The following is a 24,260-nucleotide window of genomic DNA, read 5'->3' as shown; positions in this document are numbered from 1 at the left end:
ATTCCATTAATAATTGACACCCCTCCAAAAATGCTTATAACTGCCTATTTTGATAGCTAAAACACCAAAAAAAACCATAAAAATGTGTATATGTACCCGAGTATTTTAATTTAGTTTTATCACAAAAAGTGCATATAGTCATGAAGTTGATGTGAAAATACAGTATGTAATTGTAGTTAATATTTCTCTATGAAAAATTCTGCCAGTAGACGAGTTATCCGCGAATAATATGGATACAGTATACGTTTCACAGAAAAATCTGCAAATAGGTGAAGCTGCGAATCTGAAACCAGAAATAGGAGGGGGTCCGCTGTGTAATATTTTGTTAGTACAGTGGTACCTCGAGATACGAAATTAATCTATTCCGAGACAGCCTTCGTATTATGAGTTTTTCGTAACTTGGAACACATTTTACATGTAAAATGGCTAATCCGTTCCAAGCCCTCCAAAAACACCCCAGTAAATTATATTTCCAGGCCTAAAACACATGTTCTAGGGTTACGACGGAAGAAATATGACTCCAAAAAGGCAAAATACTGTACATACTTGAGTAATATTCAACTGCATGTAATGTTCAACCCCATTTTTACTGCATGTATTAGGACTTTAGCATATGTCCCTTAGCAATAAGCCTAGCCTATGTTAGCGGTTGCTACTGTAGCCTAGTCTATGATTCTGACATCTAAACCTAAGAGCTAAAAGCTTAGAATATGCCAATAAAGTGTATAAATAATCTGTATGTACTCATTTCAAATAATTATTAATTAATCATTAACTATAATACACAAACAAACAAAAAACAAACCTTCCGATCGATTGTTTACATCCAGCTCTTACCCGTCTTAGAGTATCGAACGAGCGCCAAGCAATCATTTTTCCTAGCACACAGTAAGCCATAAATTGTCATTAGTAACTCTCTTCAACTAATGAAACCACCAAACAGTATAATAACCATTCATTTCTATTCTTTATTCTATCTTTACCTAATGAAGATACAGAGTTACCGACAGCTATAATGAAACATGCGTATACGTAACGTAATAATAAAGCAGAAGAAGAATTCTAAAAAATACGTATTTGTTGGCCGTCTGATTTATTTTATATTTTATGATATCTAATTCACAATTTTTTTTATTAAATATATTGCATGTACTCATTTCAAATAATTATTAAGTAACCATTAACTATAATAAACAAACCAAAAAAGCTTCCAAAAAATTTTCTTCCAAACGTCTGTTTACATCCAAGCAATACGAGTATCGAACGATCGCCCAAGCAATCACTTTACACAGTAACCATAATTTTCATTACTCTCTTCAACTACGAAACGACCAAACAGTATAATACACAATTCAATATTCATTCTTTATTCTATCTTACTAATTGTTGTCTATTAAATGTATTGCAGAATAAGTTTTTCAATTTACAGCAACCTTTTACCAATAGAATACTTAAAGCACAAGGGGTAGATGCTGACCAATAGGAGAGCAGGACCTTATGGGGTGACTAGCATCAGGAACCAATGGGAGAGCGGGAGGATGTGGCGAGTTACTCAGTTGGCGGCGCGGGAGTTTTAAAAAAAGTGTTCTCGTGGTGCGGGCGAATCTCGGGACTTTACAGCAACAAACCTTTCGTATCTTGAAAAACTTTTCGTATGTAGAGCAGTAAAATTTTTCGCATTGGCTTTCGTAACTTGGATTTTTCGTAAGTTGAGCCTTTCGTATCTTGAGGTACTACTGTATACTGAAATAGTCTTTATAGTTCTGTATATTGAATTGTATTCTATTATTTGTTCATGAAACTTACCTGTCAGATATATATATAGCTGTATTTTCCGAAGTCCGACAGAAATTAAAAAAAACTGACGACACACGTTAGTGGAGTCAGGTGGTTAGTACCCATTCCCGCCGCTGGGAGGCGGGTATCAGGAATCATTCCCATTTTCTATTCATAATTTTTCTGTCGCCGTGTTGTAAACACAGTTTTCAGAACCTCCGTCTTGAATTTAGGAAACTTGGCTACTATAAGTACCCCTTTTTTGATTTTTTGGTATCTTGACTTTGGATCAGTGGCTAGGCACACGTTAATTGTGGATTGATTGATTTTGGCTTGATTTCTCTTTAAATATGATGTCTGGTTCTAGTTCGGCTAGCGCCAGGTTTTGTACCAAGAGTGATTGTCGAGGTAGGCTACTGAAAGCATCAGTAGACCCTCATACTTTGTGTAAGAGTTGCAGAGAGCATGATTGCATGTATGAAAGTCGCTGCAAGGAATGTGAGTGTCTTTCTGATTCTGGATGGAGAGTGTATGATCCTATCTGCGTAAGCTTGAACGGGATAGGTTAAGGAGGTCTTCCTCCAGGAGCGTTTCAGGTAAACGGCAGGAAGTTCATGTTTCTCCTACTAACCCTCCTTTAATCACTACTCCTAACCCTGTAGTGTTGCCTTCGGGCCCTGAACAGTGTCTGTAGAGGGTAATACCCTTACACTTATCTTAGAGTCGATTCGTATTTAGATCTAAAGTGCTCGCCTTAGAAGGCAAAAGTGAAGGTGCAAAGTGCAGTGACAGCTCCAAATTCGTTGGTGGAGGGTGCGTCAGATCGGCCCCGCCCCATTTCGCCTCTAGGCCCTAGACCGCTGCCGGACTCCCAGGTTTTCAGGGAGAGGGCATGTCGAAAGCCGCAGGAGGGTTACGGGGAACGCCCACCGATCTGACGTGCCTTCGGCAGTATGTTGACGTTACACAGACTGCCAAGGAGCCCCCGTGCGCGTGCACGCCTCCTGAAAGAGTGTTTCTCTTCTTCAGAGGCTTCCTCCCCGCACAAGGGTGGAGCTCTCATTCTATTTCACGCACCGCTGAAAAGGAGCGTTGGTGATCGTGACGCTTCACGTCCAGTTTGGCTCTCGAGAGGCGATCATCGCCTGAGAGTGTGTTCGCAGCCTTCCCGCCACACAGAAGCGTAAGGAGTCATCGGATGATGACTTTGTTGAGCGCCCCATCGCTCTCGAGCGCGTGCTACGGCAGTTTCGGGAGAAGGAAGGAAGCGTCCCCTCGCCCTCGCCTTCTCACAGGATCAGCCCGTCACCTGACAAGGAATCCTCTCCTACTGAGAAGATCCTGCGCTCTTGCAGCAACAGCTTGCTGATGCTCTTGCTAAGAAAGGGACGCAACCATCACGTCCCAGGAGAAAGGATGACCGTCTGCCTGTGAAGAGATCTAGAAGGTCTCCCTCTCCCTCTCCTCGCTCGTCTATCTCTCCACTTTCTTCGCCTGCTAGAGTCGTGCGACTCCCCAGCGGCTTCTCTAGAGGACGTGAAGAGGATTTTGCTCGCTCGGCGCATGAAGCGGTATTACCCGCTCGTAAGCTTGCGGTGCGAGAGCTCGATACTTGCGTGAACGCTTCGGTGCAAGTTCACGTTCCTGACGCTCGGTCGGAAGCCAAGCGAACGCCAGTGGCATCTAAGAGTGCACCAGAGGAAGCAGAGCGTGCATGAGATGTTAAGCGCGCCTTAGTAAATGTCATTCGCACGCCAGTGGCGCCACGCGCCGCGGGACGCCAGCAAGCGCGCGAGCGGACGCCAATCCCGCGCTTAGTTGGCAAGCCGGCTTGCGCCAGTTGGACGCCAGGTATGCGCCAAGTGGACGCCAGGTTTGCGCCAGTGGACGCCGGTGGTGCGCCAGCGGACGCTCGGGTTTGGACGAGATGTGGAGTCGTCGCCGGTCCCGCCTGGTGTTGATGATGAGACTTTGCAAGTTGCTCCGGTCTTAGAGATACGACCGGAGTTTCTATTAATGAGTCAGCTTTACCTTCCACTTCACAGCAACGCGCCTCGTGGAAACTTAGCCAGATAGTCTTGGTCCAGCCTATTTGCCTCCCAACTTCACCTGTGTCGGAAGCAGAGGTTAGTGACGCTTCGGTTGAAGTGGATGATGAGAAACCTTTGGCGGCAGTCTCTTCCGACTACCAGGTTTTGACCCGCCTTCTTCAATCAGAGTTTGGAGAGACGTTTCACCCGGAAGCTCCTCGCTCTCCTCCTTCACAACTTTCTTCGTCCAAGATCAACAAGGTCTCGGCATTCGTCAGGATGAAGAAGTCCCTTTCAACTAAGAGGGCTCTTCGTAAGGTCCATGACTGGATGGAGAAAAGGAAGTCTCAGGGAAAGACTTCTTTTGCCCTGCCACCTTCGAGACTTAGTTGGAAGTCTGGCATTTGGTATGAGACGGGAGAAGACGTAGGTTATTAGACTTCCCGTCGTCAGCCCAAGGAGACTTCGCCAGCATTGTGGATGCCTCGAGGAGGTCTCACCTGTCCTCTTCGAAAGTTTCATGGTCTACTACGGAAATGGACTACCACCTTAAGGCCTCTTCGGACGTTAGAGGTCTTCAACTTTCTAGATTGGTGTTTGGGAGTTCTGGATGCCAAGTCTAGGAGTTCCGACTCGATTAGTCTGGGGGAGCTGTCCAGCGTAATGTCGTGCATGGACAAGGCCGTCAGAGATGGTTCGGAGGAGCTTTACAGCTCACTTTTGCACAGGGCTCTTGAAGAAGAGATCCCTGTTTTGCAATTTTACAGCGAAATCTGTTTCTCCGTCACAGAAAGCAGACTTGCTCTTCGCTCCTTTTTCGGATCATCTCTTCCCCCAGGCTATGGTAAAGACATTGCGACCAGTCTACAGGAGAAGGCCACGCAAGATCTCCTCGCACAATCTTCAAGGAGACCTGGCGGTTCCTTCGTCCTCGGGAGTTTCGATTCTCAAGAAATCGAAGCCCTTTCGAGGTAGTTCTTCCTCGAGACCAGCCCCTCGAGGAAGAGGCACTTCCAGAGGGCAGAGCCACGGCGCTGGCCAAGAACAAGAAGTGAAGCAGAAGTCCTTCAGTCACCGGTTGGAGCCAGGCTTCAGCTTTTTGCGCAAGCCTGGGAAGAGAGAGGTGCGGACAAATGGTCCGTGGACATCTTAAAGAAGGGTTACCGGATCCCGTTCCTGAAACCACCCCCGCTGTCTACGACACCCAGGGACATGTCTCCTTCTATCGGGGAGAAAAGCAACAAGTGCTTTACGATCTGTTAGATCAGATGATCGTGAAACACGCCGTAGAACAGGTCTCCGACTTGAATTCCCCCGGATTTTACAACAGACTGTTCCTGGTGCCAAAGCAGTCGGGGAATGGCGACCGGTACTCGATGTCAGCAACCTGAACCTCTTTGTCATCAGCAGAGGTTCAAGATGGAGACACCTCAGTCAGTGATGGGAGCCTTGAGACCGGGGGATTGGATGGCTTCACTAGATCTCCAGGACGCATATTTCCACGTCCCCATCCACCCCCAGTCCAGGAAATACCTGCGGTTTGTCCTGAAAGGAAAAGTGTTTCAATTCAGGGCTCTCTGCTTTGGACTCAGCACTGCTCCCATGGTATTCACCCTACTGATGAAGAACATTGCGAGGTGGCTTCATCTTTCCAATGTCAGGATCTCTCTCTACCGGGACGACTGGCTCATACGAGCCTCCTCGAAAGACCGGTGTCTGGAGGACCTTCACACGACTTTGTCGTTAACGAAGTCCCTGGGGCTTCTGGTGAACCTCGAAAAGTCACATCTGACCCCGTTCTCAGTCTTTAGTCTATCTGGGGTGATTCAGATGGACTCAGTGGCTTTTCGGGCTTTTCCTCCGTCCCAGGGGTCGACAACTAGATTGCCTAAGCAAAGTGTCAACCTTTCTGGGGAAGGAATCATGCTCGGTGAGGGAATGGATGAGTCTGCTGGGGACCATTTCCTCACTGGAGAAGTTTGTTTCCCTAGGGAGGTTGCACCTCAGACCTCTTCAATTCTTCCTTGCCGACAATTGGAAGCACCAAAACACTTTGGATTCGATTCTGGTGTTATCAGAAGAGGTAAAGGAACACCTAAGATGGTGGACCGACCCTTTGAAGCTCGCAGAGGGTCTTTCCCTCAAGCTTCAGACCCCGACCTAGTGTTGTTTTCCGACGCGTCTTCCACGGGGTGGGGAGCAACACTGGGGGGGAAGGAAGTGTCAGGCACCTGGAGAGGGGGAAACAGGTGTCCTGGCACATAAACCTGAAGGAGCTGGCAGCAGTTCATCTGGCGCTCCAGTTCTTTCAGAACGAAGTCTCCGGCAATGTGGTGCAGATCAACTCGGACAACACCACAGCCCTGGCATACCTCAAGAAACAGGGAGGAACCCACTCTCGATCCCTGTTCTTCCTTGCAAAGGAGATCCTGTTATGGGCGAAGGCACACGACGTCTCTATACTGACGAGATTCATATCAGGGGTAGAAAAACGTCCGTGCAAGATCTGCTCAGTCGACAAGGTCAACTTCTGCCGACGGAGTGGACCCTTCATCAGGAAATATGCCAGAGGTTGTGGAAGTTATGGGGATGTCCTCTCGTAGACATCTTCGCAACTTCCAGGACAACGAGACTCCCGCTGTACTGCTCCACCAGTTCTAGACCCAGGAGCAGTAGCAGTAGACGCCCTTCTTTGGGACTGGACGGGACTAGACGTATATGCCTTTCCCCCGTTCAAGATCCTAGGGGAAGTAATAAGAAAATTCGCGGCATCAGAGGGAACGAGGATGACTCTCATCGCCCCCTTCTGGCCAGCGACCGACTGGTTCACAGAGGTCATGTCCTTTCTTGTAGACTTTCCGAGGACTCTGCATCCAAGGATAGATCTACTCAAACAGCCCCACTTCGAGAGGTATCACAAAAACCTCCCCGCTCTGAGTCTGACTGCGTTCAGACTATCCAGAAGTTGGCCAGAGCGAGGGGTTTTTTCAAGACCAGTGGCGAAAGCAATCGCAAACGGCAGAAGACCTTCTTCTATTGCCGTATACCAATCCAAGTGGGCTGTTTTCCGGAGCTGGTGCAGAAGAAAGACATTTCCTCCACCTCTACCTCTGTGAGCCAGATCGCAGACTTCCTTCTCTACTTGAGAAATGAAGTTCGCTTAGCGGTGCCTACGATAAAAGGCTACAGAAGTGTGCTTCTGTAGTCTTTAGGCATAGAGGACTGGACTTAGCCAACAACAGAGACCTTCATGATCTTCTTAAGTCTTTCGAGGACTTCGAAGGTACCTCAACCAAGAGTCCCTTCTTGGAATTTAGACATTGTTCTAAAGTTTTTTGATGTCCAGTAATTTTGAACCTCTCAACTTAGCTTCGCCTTAGAAACCTTACAAGGAAAACACTTTTTCTAACTGCTCTGGCGACGGCGAAGAGAGTTAGTGAGTCCAGGCTATAAGCAAGCATGTTGGGTTTAAGAACTCTGATGCGGTTTGTTCTTAAGCCCTATGTTCTTAGCAAAGAACGAAAACCCGTCCAACCCTTGGCCCAAGACATTTGAAATCAAGGGTTTGACAGAGATCGTGGGTAATGAGCCAGAGAGAGTCCTGTGCCCTGTCAGGGCTCTCAAATTCTATTTAGAACGAAGGACTGTAGAGGACCTTCGGGCAACTTGTGGTGCTCGTTAAGAAGCCCGATCTTCCATGTCAAAGAACGCGCTTTCTTTCTTCTTGAGAGACACCATTAAGGAAGCTCATTCCACATGTAGTGATAGTGACATGAAGCTTTTGAAAGTGAATGCCCACGAGGTGAGGGCTATTTCGACCTCGATAGCCTTTCACAGAAATATGGCACTCAGTGACATTTTGAGTGCCACTATTGGCGGAGCAAACTCGGTGTTCGCTTCACACTACCTGCGGGAGGTGAAAGCGACATACGAACATTGCTCGTCGCTTGGACCATACGTCGCTGCAGACACTGTTTTGGGGGCAGGAGGTAGCACTCATCCTTTCCTTTAGTGGTTAGATGAGCTTTTAATTGTGTGTGTTTTTTGGTGTGTTGGGGCCGCCCGAGGCGGATCTCCCTTCTTTAGTCTAGTTTAGTGGTATACCTTTGGTAGACTAGGCCAGGTGGTTTTTTACTTCGTTGCCCTCATTGTATGGTCAATGGTCTAGTCACATCGTGGTCACGCCCCGTTGACAGATCATCTTGAGTGCACCAGCTATATAGGTCTCTACCTCGCTGGCAACTCTAATAGCACAAGCAGACTTACGCGGCAGTAACCACGAAGTCAGCTATGCTAACAGGTAAGGAATCAAGATATCATTTATCTGCATATATATGTTTCCTAAAATCTTCTATTCTGTCTACTCCCACCACCAAAGGTGGGATTCAGCTATATATATATCTGACAGGTAAGTTTCATGAACAAAATGATATTGTAATGATACAATTAAGTTTGTTCATACTTACCTGGCAGATATATATAATTAAGTACCCACCCACCTCCCCTCAGGAGACAGTGGAAATAAAAAATTATGATAGAAAATGGGAATGATTCCTGATACCCGCCTCCCAGCGGCGGAATGGGTACTAACCACTTGACTCCCACTACGGTGTCGTAAGTTTTTTTAATTTCTGTCGGACTTCGGAAATACAGCTATATTATATATAATCTGCCAGGTAAGTATGAACAAACTTAATTGTATCATTACAATATCATATTTTGTAAGAATGTTTGTTACAAATTTCTTTTATAATTGACATTTACTCATAGTTATTTCCAAAAAATCACAGAATACAGGCGGCTCTCGGTTAGCGGCAGGGATTCCGTTCCTGGCCGCCGACGCTAAGTGATTTTATACGCTAAGCGATTTTAAAGCCTACAGCCGCCGCACACCTTCTTTCGAAATTCTAGACCAATTTACAGCGTGGCCTAGACCAGTCAAATGGCGCCGTAATGACGCAATAAGTAAAATTATATTTATGCAGTATCGTCCGATAGAATTTACTGTACAGTACATTATATTATTATAAATACTGTAAAGTGAAAAAAGCCTAGCTTTAATCCTTTGGGTGTCTAGAGTATGTAGATATGATAAGGTTTTATACAGTGTACAGAAAGCTGTAGTGTTCAAGTTACGATAATTCGTCTTATGATAATCCGATTTTATGAGACCAAATTACAATAGCCTAAGTTGATCCCATCTTCTAGTTACATAAGTTCAAAAACAGCAAAAGAGAATGATGAAAGTATGGTTTTAACGTTATACTCGTTACGTAAACGTGTACAACCATGACCATCCGAACGAGAAAAAACTTTTTTGCTATGTACAACCGAATTGGAATTTGGATAACATCCGTTTGGCTTGTATTTCAATCATTGTACTATAGTACATCATTACCGTAGTTGTTTTAAATGACGTTATGTAGAATAGAACTGAGATATCTTAATGTAATAACTTTATTCGCTATAGATCAAAGATCAATTGGGAAATACTATACTGTTAAATTTAAACCTAGTTATAACTGAAGCTGAGAAAACTGTTCAAGCTGCTAATGACTATTATCGTGCATCGGCAACAAGGATAAAACTCCAGTAAACATATACCATCAAACACAACCATAGATAAAATTGAGTTAAAATCATCTTAATCAAAACTACTGTGCTTTAAAGAACACATTTTATTGTTGGTTTCACGCCGACATAAGATAAATAACGTAAAGTTCGTATTACGATAATATAAAGGAAAATTGCGAACGGAATCACTTAATTTTTTTACGCAATAAACATGCCTCCACCGTAATCTATTTAAAAAAAATTAAATTAGTTCACAATCACAACGAGACCTATTCAATTCATATTTCCACCTAAAAACATGTCGTATAAGGAAAAATAACCTTGTCTCATATAAGTCAAGTATCTAGATATTCGTTTATGCTAACTAGAAGCAAGAAAATTTTGCTCAGAATTGCGTTAAATATGGCGAAACAAACTCGTATTCGCCATCAGCTGATTTAAAACCAAAACATTGGCTGCTCCGCGGAATACTGGCTTAGATTTGCCGTAGTATTATATAATACAATAATGTGAGAATGCATACAATATTATTGGATACAGTGAAGTAATGTTTAACAATTTACAGCGTGGCTAAACCAGTCAAATGGCGCCGTAATGACGCAATAAGTAAAATTATATTTATGCAGTATAGTCCGATAGAATTTACTGTACAGTACATTATATTATTATAAATACTGTAAAGTGAAAAAAGCCTAGCTTTAATCCTTTGGGTGTCTAGAGTATGTAGATATGATAAGGTTTTATTTTTATACAGTGTACAGAAAGCTGTAGTGTTCAAGTTACGATAATTCGTCTTATGATAATCCGATTTTATGAGACCAAATTACAATAGCCTAAGTTGATCCCATCTTCTAGTTACATAAGTTCAAAAACAGCAAAAGAGAATGATGAAAGTATGGTTTTAACGTTATACTCGTTGCGTAAACGTGTACAACCATGACCATCCGAACGAGAAAAAACTTTTTTGCTATGTACAACCGAATTGGAATTTGGATAACATCCGTTTGGCTTGTATTTCAATCATCGTACTATAAGACATCATTACCGTAGTTGTTTTAAATGATGTTATGTAGAATAGAACTGAGATATGTTAATGTAATAACTTTATTCGCTATAGATCAAAGATCAGTATCGATCAAAGATCAATCGGGAAATACTATACTGTTAAATTTAAACCTAGTTATAACTGAAGCTGAGAAAACTGTTCAAGCTGCTAATGACTATTATCGTGCATCGGCAACAAGGATAAAACTCCAGTAAACATATACCATCAAACACAACCGTAGATAAAATTGAGTTAAAATCATCTTAATCAAAACTACTGTGCTTTAAAGAACACATTTTATTGTTGGTTTCACGCCGACATAAGATAAATAACGTAAAGTTCGTATTACGATGATATAAAGGAAAATTGCGAACGGAATCACTTAATTTTTTTACGCAATAAACATGCCTCCACCGTAATCTATTTAAAAAAAATTAAATTAGTTCACAATCACAACGAGACCTATTCAATTCATATTTCCACCTAAAAACATGTCGTATAAGGAAAAATAACCTTGTCTCATGTAAGTCAAGTATCTAGATATTCGTTTATGCTAACTAGAAGCAAGAAAATTTTGCTCAGAATTGCGTTAAATATGGCGAAACAAACTCGTATTCGCCATCAGCTGATTTAAAACCAAAACATTGGCTGCTCCGCGGAATACTGGCTTAGATTTGCCATAGTATTATATAATACAATAATGTGAGAATGCATACAATATTATTGGATACAGTGAAGTAATGTATAACTTTTTAAAGGATTTATGGAATAGATGCATAATTAACTCTTTAACGCCGATTGGACGTATTAACCCTTAAACGCCGAATGGACGTATTAAACGTCGAGTCAAAATCTCCCCCGATTTCCGAATGGACGTACCATACGTCGGCTCTCAAAAAAAGTTTTTTTTAAAAAATTCCTCGGAAAAATACTTATAGGCCTACCAGCCGAAAACTTTTGAATCATGCACCTTGGGGGATGCTGGGAGTTCACGGATCAAGGCGTTGTTTTGTTTACAATCGTTACGCAGGCGCGCAAGCGCGAATTTCTTTCTTATCGCACTAAAAAGTATCAGTGACACATCTCAAAAATTATTTCGTCACTTTGACATAATTTTTGCACCGTTTTAAATTATCCGTTACATGAAGTATTATATATGAAAAAATGCGCAATTTCATTTAAAATACAACCAAAAAATAATCATGATTGTAACTTTTATCAGTTTTGAAATATTTCTATATAAATAACGATAAGTGCCAAAATTTCAACCTTCGGTCAACTTGGACTCTACCGAAAATGGGCGAGAAACGCAATGTAAGCTTAAAACACTAATCTGTTTTTCTTTTTTTTTTTATAGTAATATTCAACTATTTACCTTAATTTTGCAACAAATTGGAAGTCTCTAGCACAAATTCGATTATGGTGAATTTATGAAAAAAACTTTTTCCTACGTCCGCGCGGTAACTCTTCCGAAAAAAATCATACATGCGATTGTGGTAATGTTTGCACCATTTTAAAATTAGCGTTACATAAAGTTTTATATATGAAATGTGCGCAATTTCATGCACAATACAACTAAAAACAAACCCATGGTTGTAGCTTTATCAGTTTTGAAATATTTCATATAAAAATTGATGTGACAAATTTCAACCATTCGGTCAATTTTGACTCTACCGAAATGGTCATCGGTCAATTTTGACTCTACCGAAATGGTCAAAAACGCAATTGTAAGCTAAAAATCTTATATTTTAGTAATATTCAATCATTTAACTTCATTTTGTAACAAATTGAAAGTCTCTAGCACAATATTTCGATTTATGGTGAATTTATGAAAAAAATAAAATTTTCCTACGTCCGCGCGGTAAATCTTCCGAAAAAATCATACGTGCGATTGTGGTAATGTTTGCACCATTTCAAATTAGCCGTACATAAAGTTTATATATGAAAATGTGCGCAATTTCATGTAGAATACAACGAAAAATAATTGAAGGTTGTAGCTTTTCTCATTTTTGAAATATTTTCATATAAATCACGATAAATAGAAAAAAAACCACGTTCGGTCAACTTTGACTCTACCGAAATGGTCAAAAAACGCAATTGTAAGCTAAAACTCTTATATTTTAGTAATATTCAATCATTTACCTTCATTTTGCAACAAATTGGGGAAGTTTCTAGCCACAATATTTTTGATTTATAGTGAATTTATGAAAAAAACTTTCCTTCCCTCCGCGCGCGATTCTCCGCCATAAATCTCCGAATTGCGTACATCGAATTCTCGGAAAATTTGCTCCATTTCATATTAGGCATTTCATAGAGTTTTATATATAAAAATGTGCGCAATTTCATGTAAAATAAAAGGAAAAATATTTTAAGGTTGTAGCTTTTCTCATTTTCGAAATATTTGCATATAAATCACGGTAAATAGAAAAAAAACCATGTTCGGTCAACTTTGACTCTACCGAAATGTCCGAAAAATACGCAATTTTAAGCTAAAAACTCTTTACACTATCGTAATATTCAATCATTTTTATTTCATTTTGAAAAAAAACAAATTAGAAGTCCCTCTAGAACAATATTCTAGGATTTACGGTGAATTTTTGTGAAAAAAACAAACATTTTATTCTAAGTCCAGCGCGTACAGAATTCGTACATCATTTTGTAATAATATTTTTCCGGTGTTGCTTTTATTGTTTTACAATGTGTTATATATAAAAATGATTGCAATTTAGTGTAAAATATAACGAAAAAAAAAAAACTCGTTAGCTTTTACTGTTTTTTGCACAGCGTGATTTTAATACAATTATGTATGAATTTTTTTTTTTTGCTACCATATATCGCATTATTTACATATGATAATGATATTATTTTTCATTTCTGATGATTGCATACTAAACTTCAGGCAATGACAAAAAAAGGAGCCAAAAATGAACTCTTAATCTTCAAAACTAAGCACGCTGTGATTTTTTGAAAAAATTATTTTTTCCGCTTCCGCGCTCACTCAAAACCGGGTCCGGCATTCGGGGAGTTTTTGATTTTTACCACTTCGGCGTTTAAGGGTTAAACGTCAACGAAAATTCTGTCGGGTGCCGAACCGACGTACGAAACGTTGACGAAAAAAAGTTTTTTTTTAAAAATTCGCAGAAAAATAGTTATAGGCCTACTAGGCAAAAACTTTTGAATCACGCGCCTTTTAGGATGCTGAGAGTTCACGGATCAAGCTGTTGTTTTGTTTACAATCATTACCCAGGTGCACAAGCGCGAATTTCTTTCTTCTCGCACTAAAAAGCATCAGTGACACATCTCAGAAATTATTTCGTCACTGACATAATTTTTCCAGCATTTTATATTAGCCATTACTTAGAGTTTTATATATGAAAATGTGCACAATTTTATGTAGAATACAACAAAAAACAACTCATGGTTGTAGCTTTTATCAGTTTTGAAATATTTTTATATAAATAACAAGTGCCAAAATTTCAACCTTCGGTCAACTTTGACTCGACCGAGATGGTCAAAAATGCAATTGTAATCTAAAACTATTACATTCTAGTAATATTCAGTCATTTACCTTTATTTTGCAACAAATTGGAAGTCTCTAGCACAATATTTTGATTTATGGTGAATTTATGAAAAAAAAAAAAACTTTCCTTACATCCGCGCAGTAACTCTTCCGAAAAAATCAGAAATTTTTTCTTGCGATTGTCGTAATGTTTGCACCATTTTAAATTAGCCGTTACATAAAGTTTTATATATGAAAATGTGCGCAATTTCATGTAGAATACAACAAAAAACAACCGACGGTTGTAGTTTTTATCAGTTTTGAAATATTTTCATATAAATAACGATAAATAGAAAAAATTTGACCTTCGGTCAACTTTAACTCGACCGAAATGGTAAAAAACTGCAATTGTAAGCTACCGAAATGGTAAAAAACTGCAATTGTAAGCTACAAAACTTACAGTCTAGTAATATTCAATCAATTACCTTCATTTTGCAACAAACAGGAAGTTTTTAGCACAATATTTCGATTTATGGTGAATTTTTGAAAACCGCCTTTTTTACGTCCGCGTTTACAAATTCATGCATCATATTGTGATAATATTTTCTCTGTGTTGCTTTGATCGTTTTCCAATTTGTTATATACAAAAATTGTTGCAATTTAGTGTACAATACAAAGAAAAAATAATTAACTCATTAGTTTTAACCGTTTTGCTCACAGCGCGATTTGTATACAATTATGAAATTTTTTTTCCCGCTGTCATATATTCCCATATTTATATATGATAATGATATTTTTTTTCATTTCTGATGGTTGCATACTAAACTTCAGGCAATGACAAAAAAAGGAGCCCAAAATGAACTATTAATCTTGAAAATTAAGTGTGCTGTGATTTTTTGAAAAAACTTTTTCTGCTTCAGCGCTCACTTGTGAACGCCGCCAGCATACGGGAGACACTTTCAGAAATACCGCTTCGGCGTTTAAGGGTTAATAAAATAACACCATGCATTTTTCGGAACTGTGGCGAACAAGAACTAACATGAAAAAACACCCTCTGACAAAGTGGAGGGTAGTTACAAAAGATGCCTTAATTTGTATCATATTTATGTACAAAAATAAAAATACCCTATACGTATTATATTTTCATACACATTTTAAACTTAAAAGCATGAACATTTATAAAATTGACACATCGATCGCTAAATTTGCAATATTTTAAACTATATTTTCGGAAGAGCGGCAGACGGCGGCTTACAAGAACGAACATGAAAAAACATCGTATTTGGTAAGTGAAGGGCAGTTTCAAAAGCTGCCTTTGTATCATATTTCTGCGCAGAAATAAAAATATTCTATACATAATATATTTTCTTACACATTTTAAATATAAAAGCATGAATATTTATAAAATCGACATATCGATCGCTAAATTTGCACTTTTTAAACTCATATTTTTGGAGAGCGGCAGGTGGCGGCTCACAAGAAAGAACATGAAAAAACATCCTCTTTGATAACGTGAAGGTCAGTTTCAAAAGCTGCCTATGTATCATATTTCTGTGCAGAAATGAAAATACCCTATACGTAACACATTTTCATACACATTTTAAATATAAAAGCATGAACATTAATAAATCGACACATCCATAGTTAAATTTGCACTTATGTAACTCAGTATTTTTGGCCTAGAACAGCATCAGAGGCATATATTTTACCCTAATACCTATGTAATAACTATCCATAAAATTTGTTAATATCGTTTGCATAAACTTTATGGTCTGAACAGCATTTCTACAAATGTATGAACTCGTTAGACATAACGGCACTAGCAGCACTGTTGACCGAATATTGTGCCGTAAAAATACCATAAAATGTCTTATTTTTTTATGAATATTTTTGATGACAGCTGTAAAACCGATTCGCCGCTAAGCAATTGCGTCGTTAACCGCGGGCCGCCTGTACGTAGTTTGGTTCTTGAACAAAAAATCTTCAGAACATAAAACTAATTTTATGCAGCACATTATTTTTTTAGTTCTTTTCTGATCCTTAATTATGTTTTATCGTAGATACAATGAGAAACTGCTTTTTCAGATGAGACATCTGATGAGGAACAACAAGCTTTTGAACAACCTCGGAAGAAGAGGCGACATGAATCGGAAAATGACGACGTGGATGTAGATGATTGGCGTCCAAAGTTTTCTTCAGAGCAGCCTGACAAACCTGAAGTCATAGATAGTTCTTTGTTTAATAGCAATGTCCATAAAATGATGGTAAGTGAATTTGTGATTTTATTTGATACATATCAGTATTTGCAATTTTAGTTATTTGTGTTCCTGTACAAAATGCAGATTGTTATATTTTGCTTGAGTGTTTATATTCCACCTTTTGAGTATACAGTAGAGCCCCGGCTCATGACTGTATTAGAACTCGACATAATCAGATTTCGCCACTAAATTTCCAATAAACTTTGTATCTGTGTTCAAACAAAAAACCGGATTCCGACCCCCAGACCATATGATGTTTGTAAACAAAACTGTTTCCGCCAGCCGCCTCTAGTTAGCGTCATCCAGTTACCAAATGTAGCATAATTTCATGTTTTTTAGCATAATTTGACCCAAGAATTGGAGCTTAGCATAAATTCTATCATACGTAGGGTTCTAGTACAATTTTAGAATGTATTTTCACTAAAATTTTAAATAAAATGCAAAAAATTCCTCAATTTCATACACAGCTATAGTGAATATATGTATCTTATGTATCTTCCTAGTGAAATTGCCTCAAAAGCAGCACTAACAAATGAGTTGATTGCTAAGGTTGAACCCAAACTAAGTAATGGTAAATTTTGTGAATATAAATACCCAAAGTGGCATGACAAACAATCAGTAAAGTGTGAATAATGTTTTGTTCATGAAACTTACCTGTCAGATATATATATAGCTGTATTTTTCCGAATCCGACAGAAATTTAAACACTTATGACATACTCAGTGGGAGTCAGGTGGTTAGTACCCATTCCCGCCGCTGGGAGGCGGGTATCAGGAACCATTCCCATTTTCTATTCATAATTTTTCTGTCGCCAGTGCTGGAAACACCTGTTTGCAGCACCTCCGTCCAGATTTTGGAAACTTACTAGCTACTTGAGTATCCCTTTTGGTTTTTCTTTGGTATCTGAATTGGATCGGTGGCTTGGCACACGTTGACTTTGGATTGATTTGATTTTGGTATTGATTTTTCTTTGATCAAGATGTCAGGGTCTAGTTCAACTAGCGCTAGATTTTGTTCTATGTCCGAACGTAGAGGTAGGCTACTGAAAGCTTCAGTAGACCCACATTCTGTTTGTAAGGTTTGCAGGGGGAATGAATGTACGTTTGAAAGTCGTTGTAAGGAGTGTGAAAGATTAACAGAGTCTGAGTGGAAGGCGTATGAAACCTATCTTAAGAAACTTGAGCGAGATAGGTTAAGGAGGTCTTCCTCCAGGAGTGTTTCAGGTAGGCAAGATTTTAATGATTCTCCTGCTAACCCTCCTTCTGTAGTTTATGCTCCTACCCCTGTAGTGTTGCCTCCGGCCCCTGAAGCAGTGTCGGTAGAAGGTAATACTTTATCGCTAATTCTTGAATCGATTCGTAACTTAGAATCAAAAGTGTTAGCTCTAGAGAGCAAAAGTGAAGAGAAGTGCAGTGAAAGTGCCCCTTGTGTAGTGGAGGGTGCGTCAGATCGGCCTCATTCCGCCTCTAGACCTAGACCTCTGCTTGACTCCCAGGTTACGGGGAGAGAGCATGTCGAAAGTCGAAGGAGGGTTACGAGAAAATCACAGGGAGAAAACGTCGGAGTTAAGCTTCCAGCCTCGGCTCAAGGAGACTTTGGTAGTATTGTGGATGCCGCCAGAAGATCTTTTCTGTCTTCTTCCAAAGTCTCTTGGACGCATTGTGAGCTAGACTTTCACCTTAAAGGCCTCTTCAGGACACTAGAGGTCTTTAATTTTCTTGACTGGTGCCTAGGAGTTTTGGATGCCAGGTCCAGGAGTTCTGATTCCATCAGTCTAGGGGAGCTGTCCAGTGTATTGTCTTGCATGGACAAGGCCATCAGGGATGGTTCTGAGGAATTGGCTGCTCATTTCAGCACGGGACTGCTTAAGAAGAGAGCACTCTTTTGCAATTTTACCGCAAAGTCGGTCTCGCCAGCGCAAAAAGCGGATCTTCTTTTCACGCCTTTTCTGAAGAAATCTTCCCCCTTCCCCAAGTCTATGGTAAAGGACATAGCCGCCAGTCTACCAGGAGAAAGCAACCCAAGATCTTCTGGACGCAAGTGCTTCTAGGGAAAGCCTAAAAACTTCTTCGTATCTTCTCGGGTCCTCTGCTTTGAAGAAAATCGAAGCCCTTTTCGATCTGCTTCTTCCTCGAAGCCAGCCCCTCGAGGAAGAGGCTCTTTCAGAGGCAAGACCCCCGCTCCTTCTAAGAGCAAGAAGTGAAAGGGAAGTCCTTCAGCCACTGGTAGTAGCCAGACTTCTACATTTCGCGAGAGCCTGGGAAGAGAGAGGTGCCGACGCTTGGTCTCTGGACATCGTCAAGAAGGGGTACAGAATTCCTTTCCTTAAGTTACCCCCCGCTGTCTTCGACACCAAAGGATTTGTCTCCTTCGTATCAGGGAGAAAAACGGAAAGTGCTTCACGATCTACTAGATCAAATGATCGAGAAGCAGGCGGTGGAACAGGTCTTCGACTGGAGTTCTCCAGGGTTTTACAACCGTCTGTTTGTCCTACGTGGCCGAAGCAGTCAGGGGGGTGGCGCCCCGTCTGGATGTCAGCAGCCTAAATCGCTTCGTTACCAAGCAGAAGTTCAAGATGGAGGACACTCAAATCCGTGCTTGCAGCCTAAGACCGGCGGATTGGATGGTCTCATTAGACCTTCAGACGCACACTTTCACGTCCCCATCCATCCCCGATCAAGAAAATCCCTACGGTTTGTCCTGAAAGGGAAGGTATTCCAGTTCAGGGCACTCTGCTTCGGTCTCAGCACGGCGCCGATGGTGTTCACCGTTCTTTTGAAGAACGTTGCGAGGTGGCTCCATCTTGCGGAAATAAGGATCTCTCTCTACCTAGACGACTGGCTTATTCGAGCCTCACTCGCAAGACCGGTGTCTGAAGGAACCTTCACACGACTTTGTCGTTAGCGAGGTCCCTGGGACTTCTGGTGAATCTCGAAAAGTCGCATCTGACTCCTTCTCAATCCTTAGTCTATCTGGGGATTCAGATGGACTCAGTGGCTTTTCGGGCTTTTCCGTCCCAGGGGCGACAACTTCAATGCCTAGACAAAGTGTCAACCTTTCTAGGGAAGGAAACATGCTCGGTGAGGGAATGGATGAGTCTGCTGGGGACCATTTCCTCACTGGAGAAGTTTGTTTCTGTGGGAAGGTTGCACCTTCGACCACTTCAGTTCTTCCTCTCAAGCAATTGGTCACGCAAACAGGATCTAGAAGAGGTCTTGTTTTTGATGGAAGAAGTGAAAAAGCACCTCAAATGGTGGTTGGATCCAAAGAAGCTTGCGGAAGGACTTTCGCTCAAGCTTCGGAAACCACGACCTAGTGTTGTTCTCCGTACGGTTTCGGTCCACGGGTTGGGGAGCAACACTAGGAGGGAGAGAAGTGTCAGGCACCTGGAGAGGGGAACAGGTGTCCTGGCACATCAATCTAAAAGAACTTTCAGCCATTTACCTTGCTCTAAAGTTCTTCCAAGAGGAAGTCTCAAACAAAGTGGTTCAGATAAACTCGGACAACACCACAGCCCTGGCATACCTCAGGAAACATGGGGGAACTCACTCTTCTTCTCTGTTCGCCATCGCGAAGAATATCCTGATTTGGGCGAAGTCGCAAAAACGTTCACGATTTCTGAACAAGATTCGTGTCAGGCGTGGGAAAAACAAAATGTGCGGACGCGGACCTTCTCAGTCGGCAAGGACAGCTTCTGCCGACGGAAGGATCCTTCATCAGGAGGTATGCCAGGCGCTATGGAAGCTGTGGGGACGTCCTCATGTGGACGTTTTCGCAACTTCCCGAACGAAGAGACTTCCGCTTTATTGCTCCCCAGTTCTGGACCCGGGAGCAGTGGCAGTAGACGCCCTACTGTGGAATTGGTCGGGACTAGACATTTACTTGCTTTTTTCCCCCATTTCAAAATCCTCGGGGAAGTGATGAGGAAGTTCGCTGCATCAGAGGGAGCAAGGATGACCCTCATCGCCCCCTTCTGGCCAGCGGTCGACTGGTTCACGGAGGTGATGTCCTTCCTGGTAGACTTTCCAAGGACTCTGCCTCTAAGGAAAGAATCTCACTTCAGACAGCCCCACTTCGAGAGGTACCACAAAAACCTCCCCGCTCTGAGTCTGACTGCGTTCAGACTATCAAGAAGTTGGCCAGAGCGAGGGGTTTTTCAAGACCTGTGGCAACGGCGATTGCCACCGCAAGGAGGCCCTCCTCAATTGCAGTTTACCAATCGAAGTGGGCTGTCTTTAGAAGCTGGTGCAGAAAGAAGGGCATTTCCTTCACCTCAACCTCTGTGGGCCAGATAGCAGATTTCCTTCTTCACCTTAGGAAAGAAGCGAAACTAGCCGTTCCCACGATTAAAGGCTACAGAAGCGTGCTTTCTGTGGTCTTCAGGCATAGAGGACTCGACTTAGCGAATGACAGAGACATTCATGATCTCATTAGATCATTTGAGACTGTGAAAGTTCTCCAACCGAAAGTACCATCGTGGAACTTAGACGTGGTTCTTAAGTTTCTCATGTCGAGTCAATTTGAACCGCTCCATTTAGCTTTGCTTAGGAATCTTACTAAGAAGACCATTTTCTTAACCGCTCTGGCGACGCGGAAAGAGGGTTAGCGAAATACAAAGTCATAAGCAAGCACATTGGGTTCAAGGATCATAGTGCAGTTTGTTCCTTAAGTCCTACGTTCTTAGCAAAGAACGAGAACCTTTCCAACCCTTGGCCGAGGACGTTTGAGATCAAAGGGTTGTCGGAGCTAGTGGGACCTGAAGCTGAGAGAGTCCTGTGTCCTGTCAGGGCTCTCAAGTTTTATTTGCAGAAAACCAGAGCATGCAGAGGTTCTTCGGAGAACTTGTGGTGCTCTGTGAAAAAAACAGATCTTCCGATGTCGAAGAACGCCAGTAAGTACGGTTAAGGAAGCCCATGAAAAGTGTAGTGAAAGTGACATGGAGCTTCTAAAAGTGAAAGCCCACGAGTTGAGGGCTATTGCTACTTCGGTGGCTTTTCACAAGAATATGGCAATCAAAGATATTTTGGGCGCCACTTATTGGCGAAGCAATTCGGTGTTCGCTTCACACTACCTGCGGGAGGTGAAAGCAACATACGAAAATTGTTACTCGCTCGGACCATACGTCGCTTGCAGACACTGTTTTTTGGGGGCAGGGACGGTAGCGCTCATCCTATCCTTTAATGGTTAGGGGAGTTTTTAACTTGTGTTATGGTTGTGTGGTTGACCGCCTGCGGCGGATCTCCCTTCCATTAGCTTAGTCTAAGTGGGATACCTTTGGTAGGCTACGCCAGGTGGTTTTGTTTTACTTCGTTGCCCTCATTGTATGGTCAATGGTCTAGTCACGTCGTGGTCTCTCCCCTGTTGACAGATCATCTGGAGTGCACCAGCTTTATAGGTCTCTACCTCGCTGGCAACTCTAGTAGCACAAGCAGACTTACGCGGCAGTAACCACGAAGTCAGCTATGCTAACAGGTAAGGAACCAAGATATCAATTATCTGCATATATATGTTTCCTAAAATCTTCTATTCTGTCTACTCCCACCACCAAAGGTGGGATTCAGCTATATATATCTGACAGGTAAGTTTCATGAACAAAATGATATTGTAATGATACAATTAAGTTTGTTCATACTTACCTGGCAGATATATATAATCAAGTACCCACCCACCTCCCCTCAGGAGACAGTGGAAATAAAAATTATGAATAGAAAAAGGGAATGGTTCCTGATACCCGCCTCCCAGTGGCGGGAATGGGTACTAACCACCTGACTCCCACTGCGTGTGTCGTAAGTGTTTAAATTTCTGTCGGTTTCGGAAAAATACAGCTATATATATATATCTGCCAGGTAAGTATGAACAAACTTAATTGTATCATTACAATATCATTTTTTCTTCATGAGTAAAGTCTGAATTTTTTCCTTTTTTAAGTTTTATTTTTTCAGTAGTTATCAAAATTTTAATTATGTCTGAAGTGATTTTCACATAATTTTCAATTATTTATTCATTTTAGTGGCATGATAATGATCAATAATAAGTACGTGTTTTCTTCTTGAGTAGAGACTGGTTTGTTTGTTTTCCTTTTTTAGTTTTAATTTTTCAGTAGAAATCAAAATGTTATATTTAAAGTAATTTTCACACATTTTTCAAGCATTACTGCTGGCTATCTATGTTCAAACATTTGGATATTGTTAATCTCTGAAATACATAATGGAAAAGTGTTTACATGGCATCTCACGTTTTCCTTCTTTAAAATGTTTCCACCATTCCCAACTCCAAAATAAACCTTAAGTTTCATTTATCCCCTCCTCTATATGAAAGTGATGAGCAAAAAAAAGATTTAATCAAGCACCCTTGCTTGCTTTTTTTTAGGCGTAGGCCTAGTCTAAAAACAATGCTCACACAATGCGTATTTAAGTGTTAGGTTTTGAGTGAAGGCAATGTTACGTACGTAGGTGACGTGTGCGGTTTGGTAGCAAATGCATTCTTTAAGCTTTGTTCAGCTTGCTGGTAAAGAAGAGGTTAGCCATAGCTTAAATCAGAGAAGCCACTATGGTATATATGTGTGTAGTAATTAAGAAATTAAGACGATTCTTTTATGTCTACTGTAATACGTCAATGTTTACGTGTGAGATTTGGTAGTGAAACCATTGTTACATACGTATCGCGTGGTTTGGTAGCAACGCAATCTAAGCTTTTTAAGCTTCCCAGTAAAGAAGAGGTTAGCCTTAGCTTAACCCAGAAGCCACTTTGGTATACATAGTAATTATAGAAATGAAGTAGATTCTTTTATGTCTACTGTAAAAATACATCAATGTTTACGTGTGAGACTTGGTATTGAAACAATTGTTACATATGTAACGTGTGCGTTTCGGTAGCGAACGCAATCTTTAAGCTTTGTTAAGCTTGCTGGTAAAGAGGAGGTTAGCCTTAGCTTAAATGAGAGAAGACCCTATGGTATACTTAGTAGTTATAGATATTAAGATGATTCTTTTATGTCTACTGTAAATATACGTCAATGTTTACGTATGAGATTTGGTAGTGACACCAGTTTACATATGTAACGTGTTTGCTGTAATGAACGGAATCTGTATGCTTGGTTTGTAAGTGTCCTTGTAAAGAAGAGGTTAGCCTGATATTAAACTCAGGAGATGCTGGTACCTAATGGTATAGTATTTATAGAAATTAAGAAGATTTTTTTACTTAAACGTATATATATATGTACCATAATTATTTTCAAAGTCCAATAAGCTTGAAACCAGCCCTGATATTTGACAAAAATTTGCCGTCGTAAAAGACGCACCTTGTTTATAAGGATATTTATGAAAACAAAACTGTTAGTATCATAACATTTACTGAAAGATAATTTTGAAGTGATTTTGTATACAATATTACAGTCAACTCCGTATAAGATTTACCATAAATTAATACCGAATGTTAACGTTTCTAGGCTTATAGCAATGATATGGTTTGTTTACTACCATATTCCCGCTATAAGCCACCAGAGCTGCGCTATGGTTTGTTTACATCCTTTCATGCCACAGCCTGCAGACTTAATGTAGGTAATTTTTCCTAAGTTTTTGATAACAGATATAAATTGGGTTTAATTTTAATAGTTTATTAATCTACTGTAATAATTAGACTTGCTTTTCAATGTTTTATTATGTTAGCAACCCGTTTTATACCTACCCACTACACTACATTCTACTTACTAGTTACCTAGGTAGCCTATGGCGCTCAGTCAACAATCAGTTGGACGTAGGCCAGTTTTCTTTTATACTGTATATTATACATTTAAAATTATAAATATACGTTTAATATGACATTTTAACTCTTAACTTATTTAATTGTAATTTATATGTAATGTATTATATAAAAAGGCAAGGTTAGGGTAATAACTAGTGGTCAGGAACAGATTAATCCATTTTCAGTTATTTCTTATGGGAAAACTTGATTCAGATCTCGAAATAATCGAATTTCGACGCTCCTTCCGGGATCTACTGTACTGTGATATTTTGCCCGAATGTTTATATTCCACCGAATGTTTATATTCCACCTTTCGAGTATTATCACCACAAGGT

At 40.7% G+C, this 24,260-nt stretch overlaps 1 protein-coding gene across 1 annotated transcript in view; it reads left to right on the top strand.

Annotated features, from left to right (window-relative positions):
* LOC135222907 (cap-specific mRNA (nucleoside-2'-O-)-methyltransferase 1-like) overlaps positions 1 to 24,260 on the top strand; it is a gene marked incomplete at its 5' end in the record, with an annotated part of 229,538 nt that overhangs the window by 30,644 nt on the left and 174,634 nt on the right. The window contains 1 exon segment of the mRNA XM_064261303.1: positions 16,010 to 16,188. Coding sequence (XP_064117373.1) covers positions 16,010 to 16,188 — 179 coding nt within the window.

This window comes from Macrobrachium nipponense, chromosome 20 (assembly GCF_015104395.2).
Source record: "Macrobrachium nipponense isolate FS-2020 chromosome 20, ASM1510439v2, whole genome shotgun sequence".
Taxonomy (NCBI): domain Eukaryota; kingdom Metazoa; phylum Arthropoda; class Malacostraca; order Decapoda; family Palaemonidae; genus Macrobrachium; species Macrobrachium nipponense.
The sequence above is the reverse complement of the archived record's forward strand: the minus strand, read 5'-3'. Positions and strand labels throughout refer to the sequence as shown.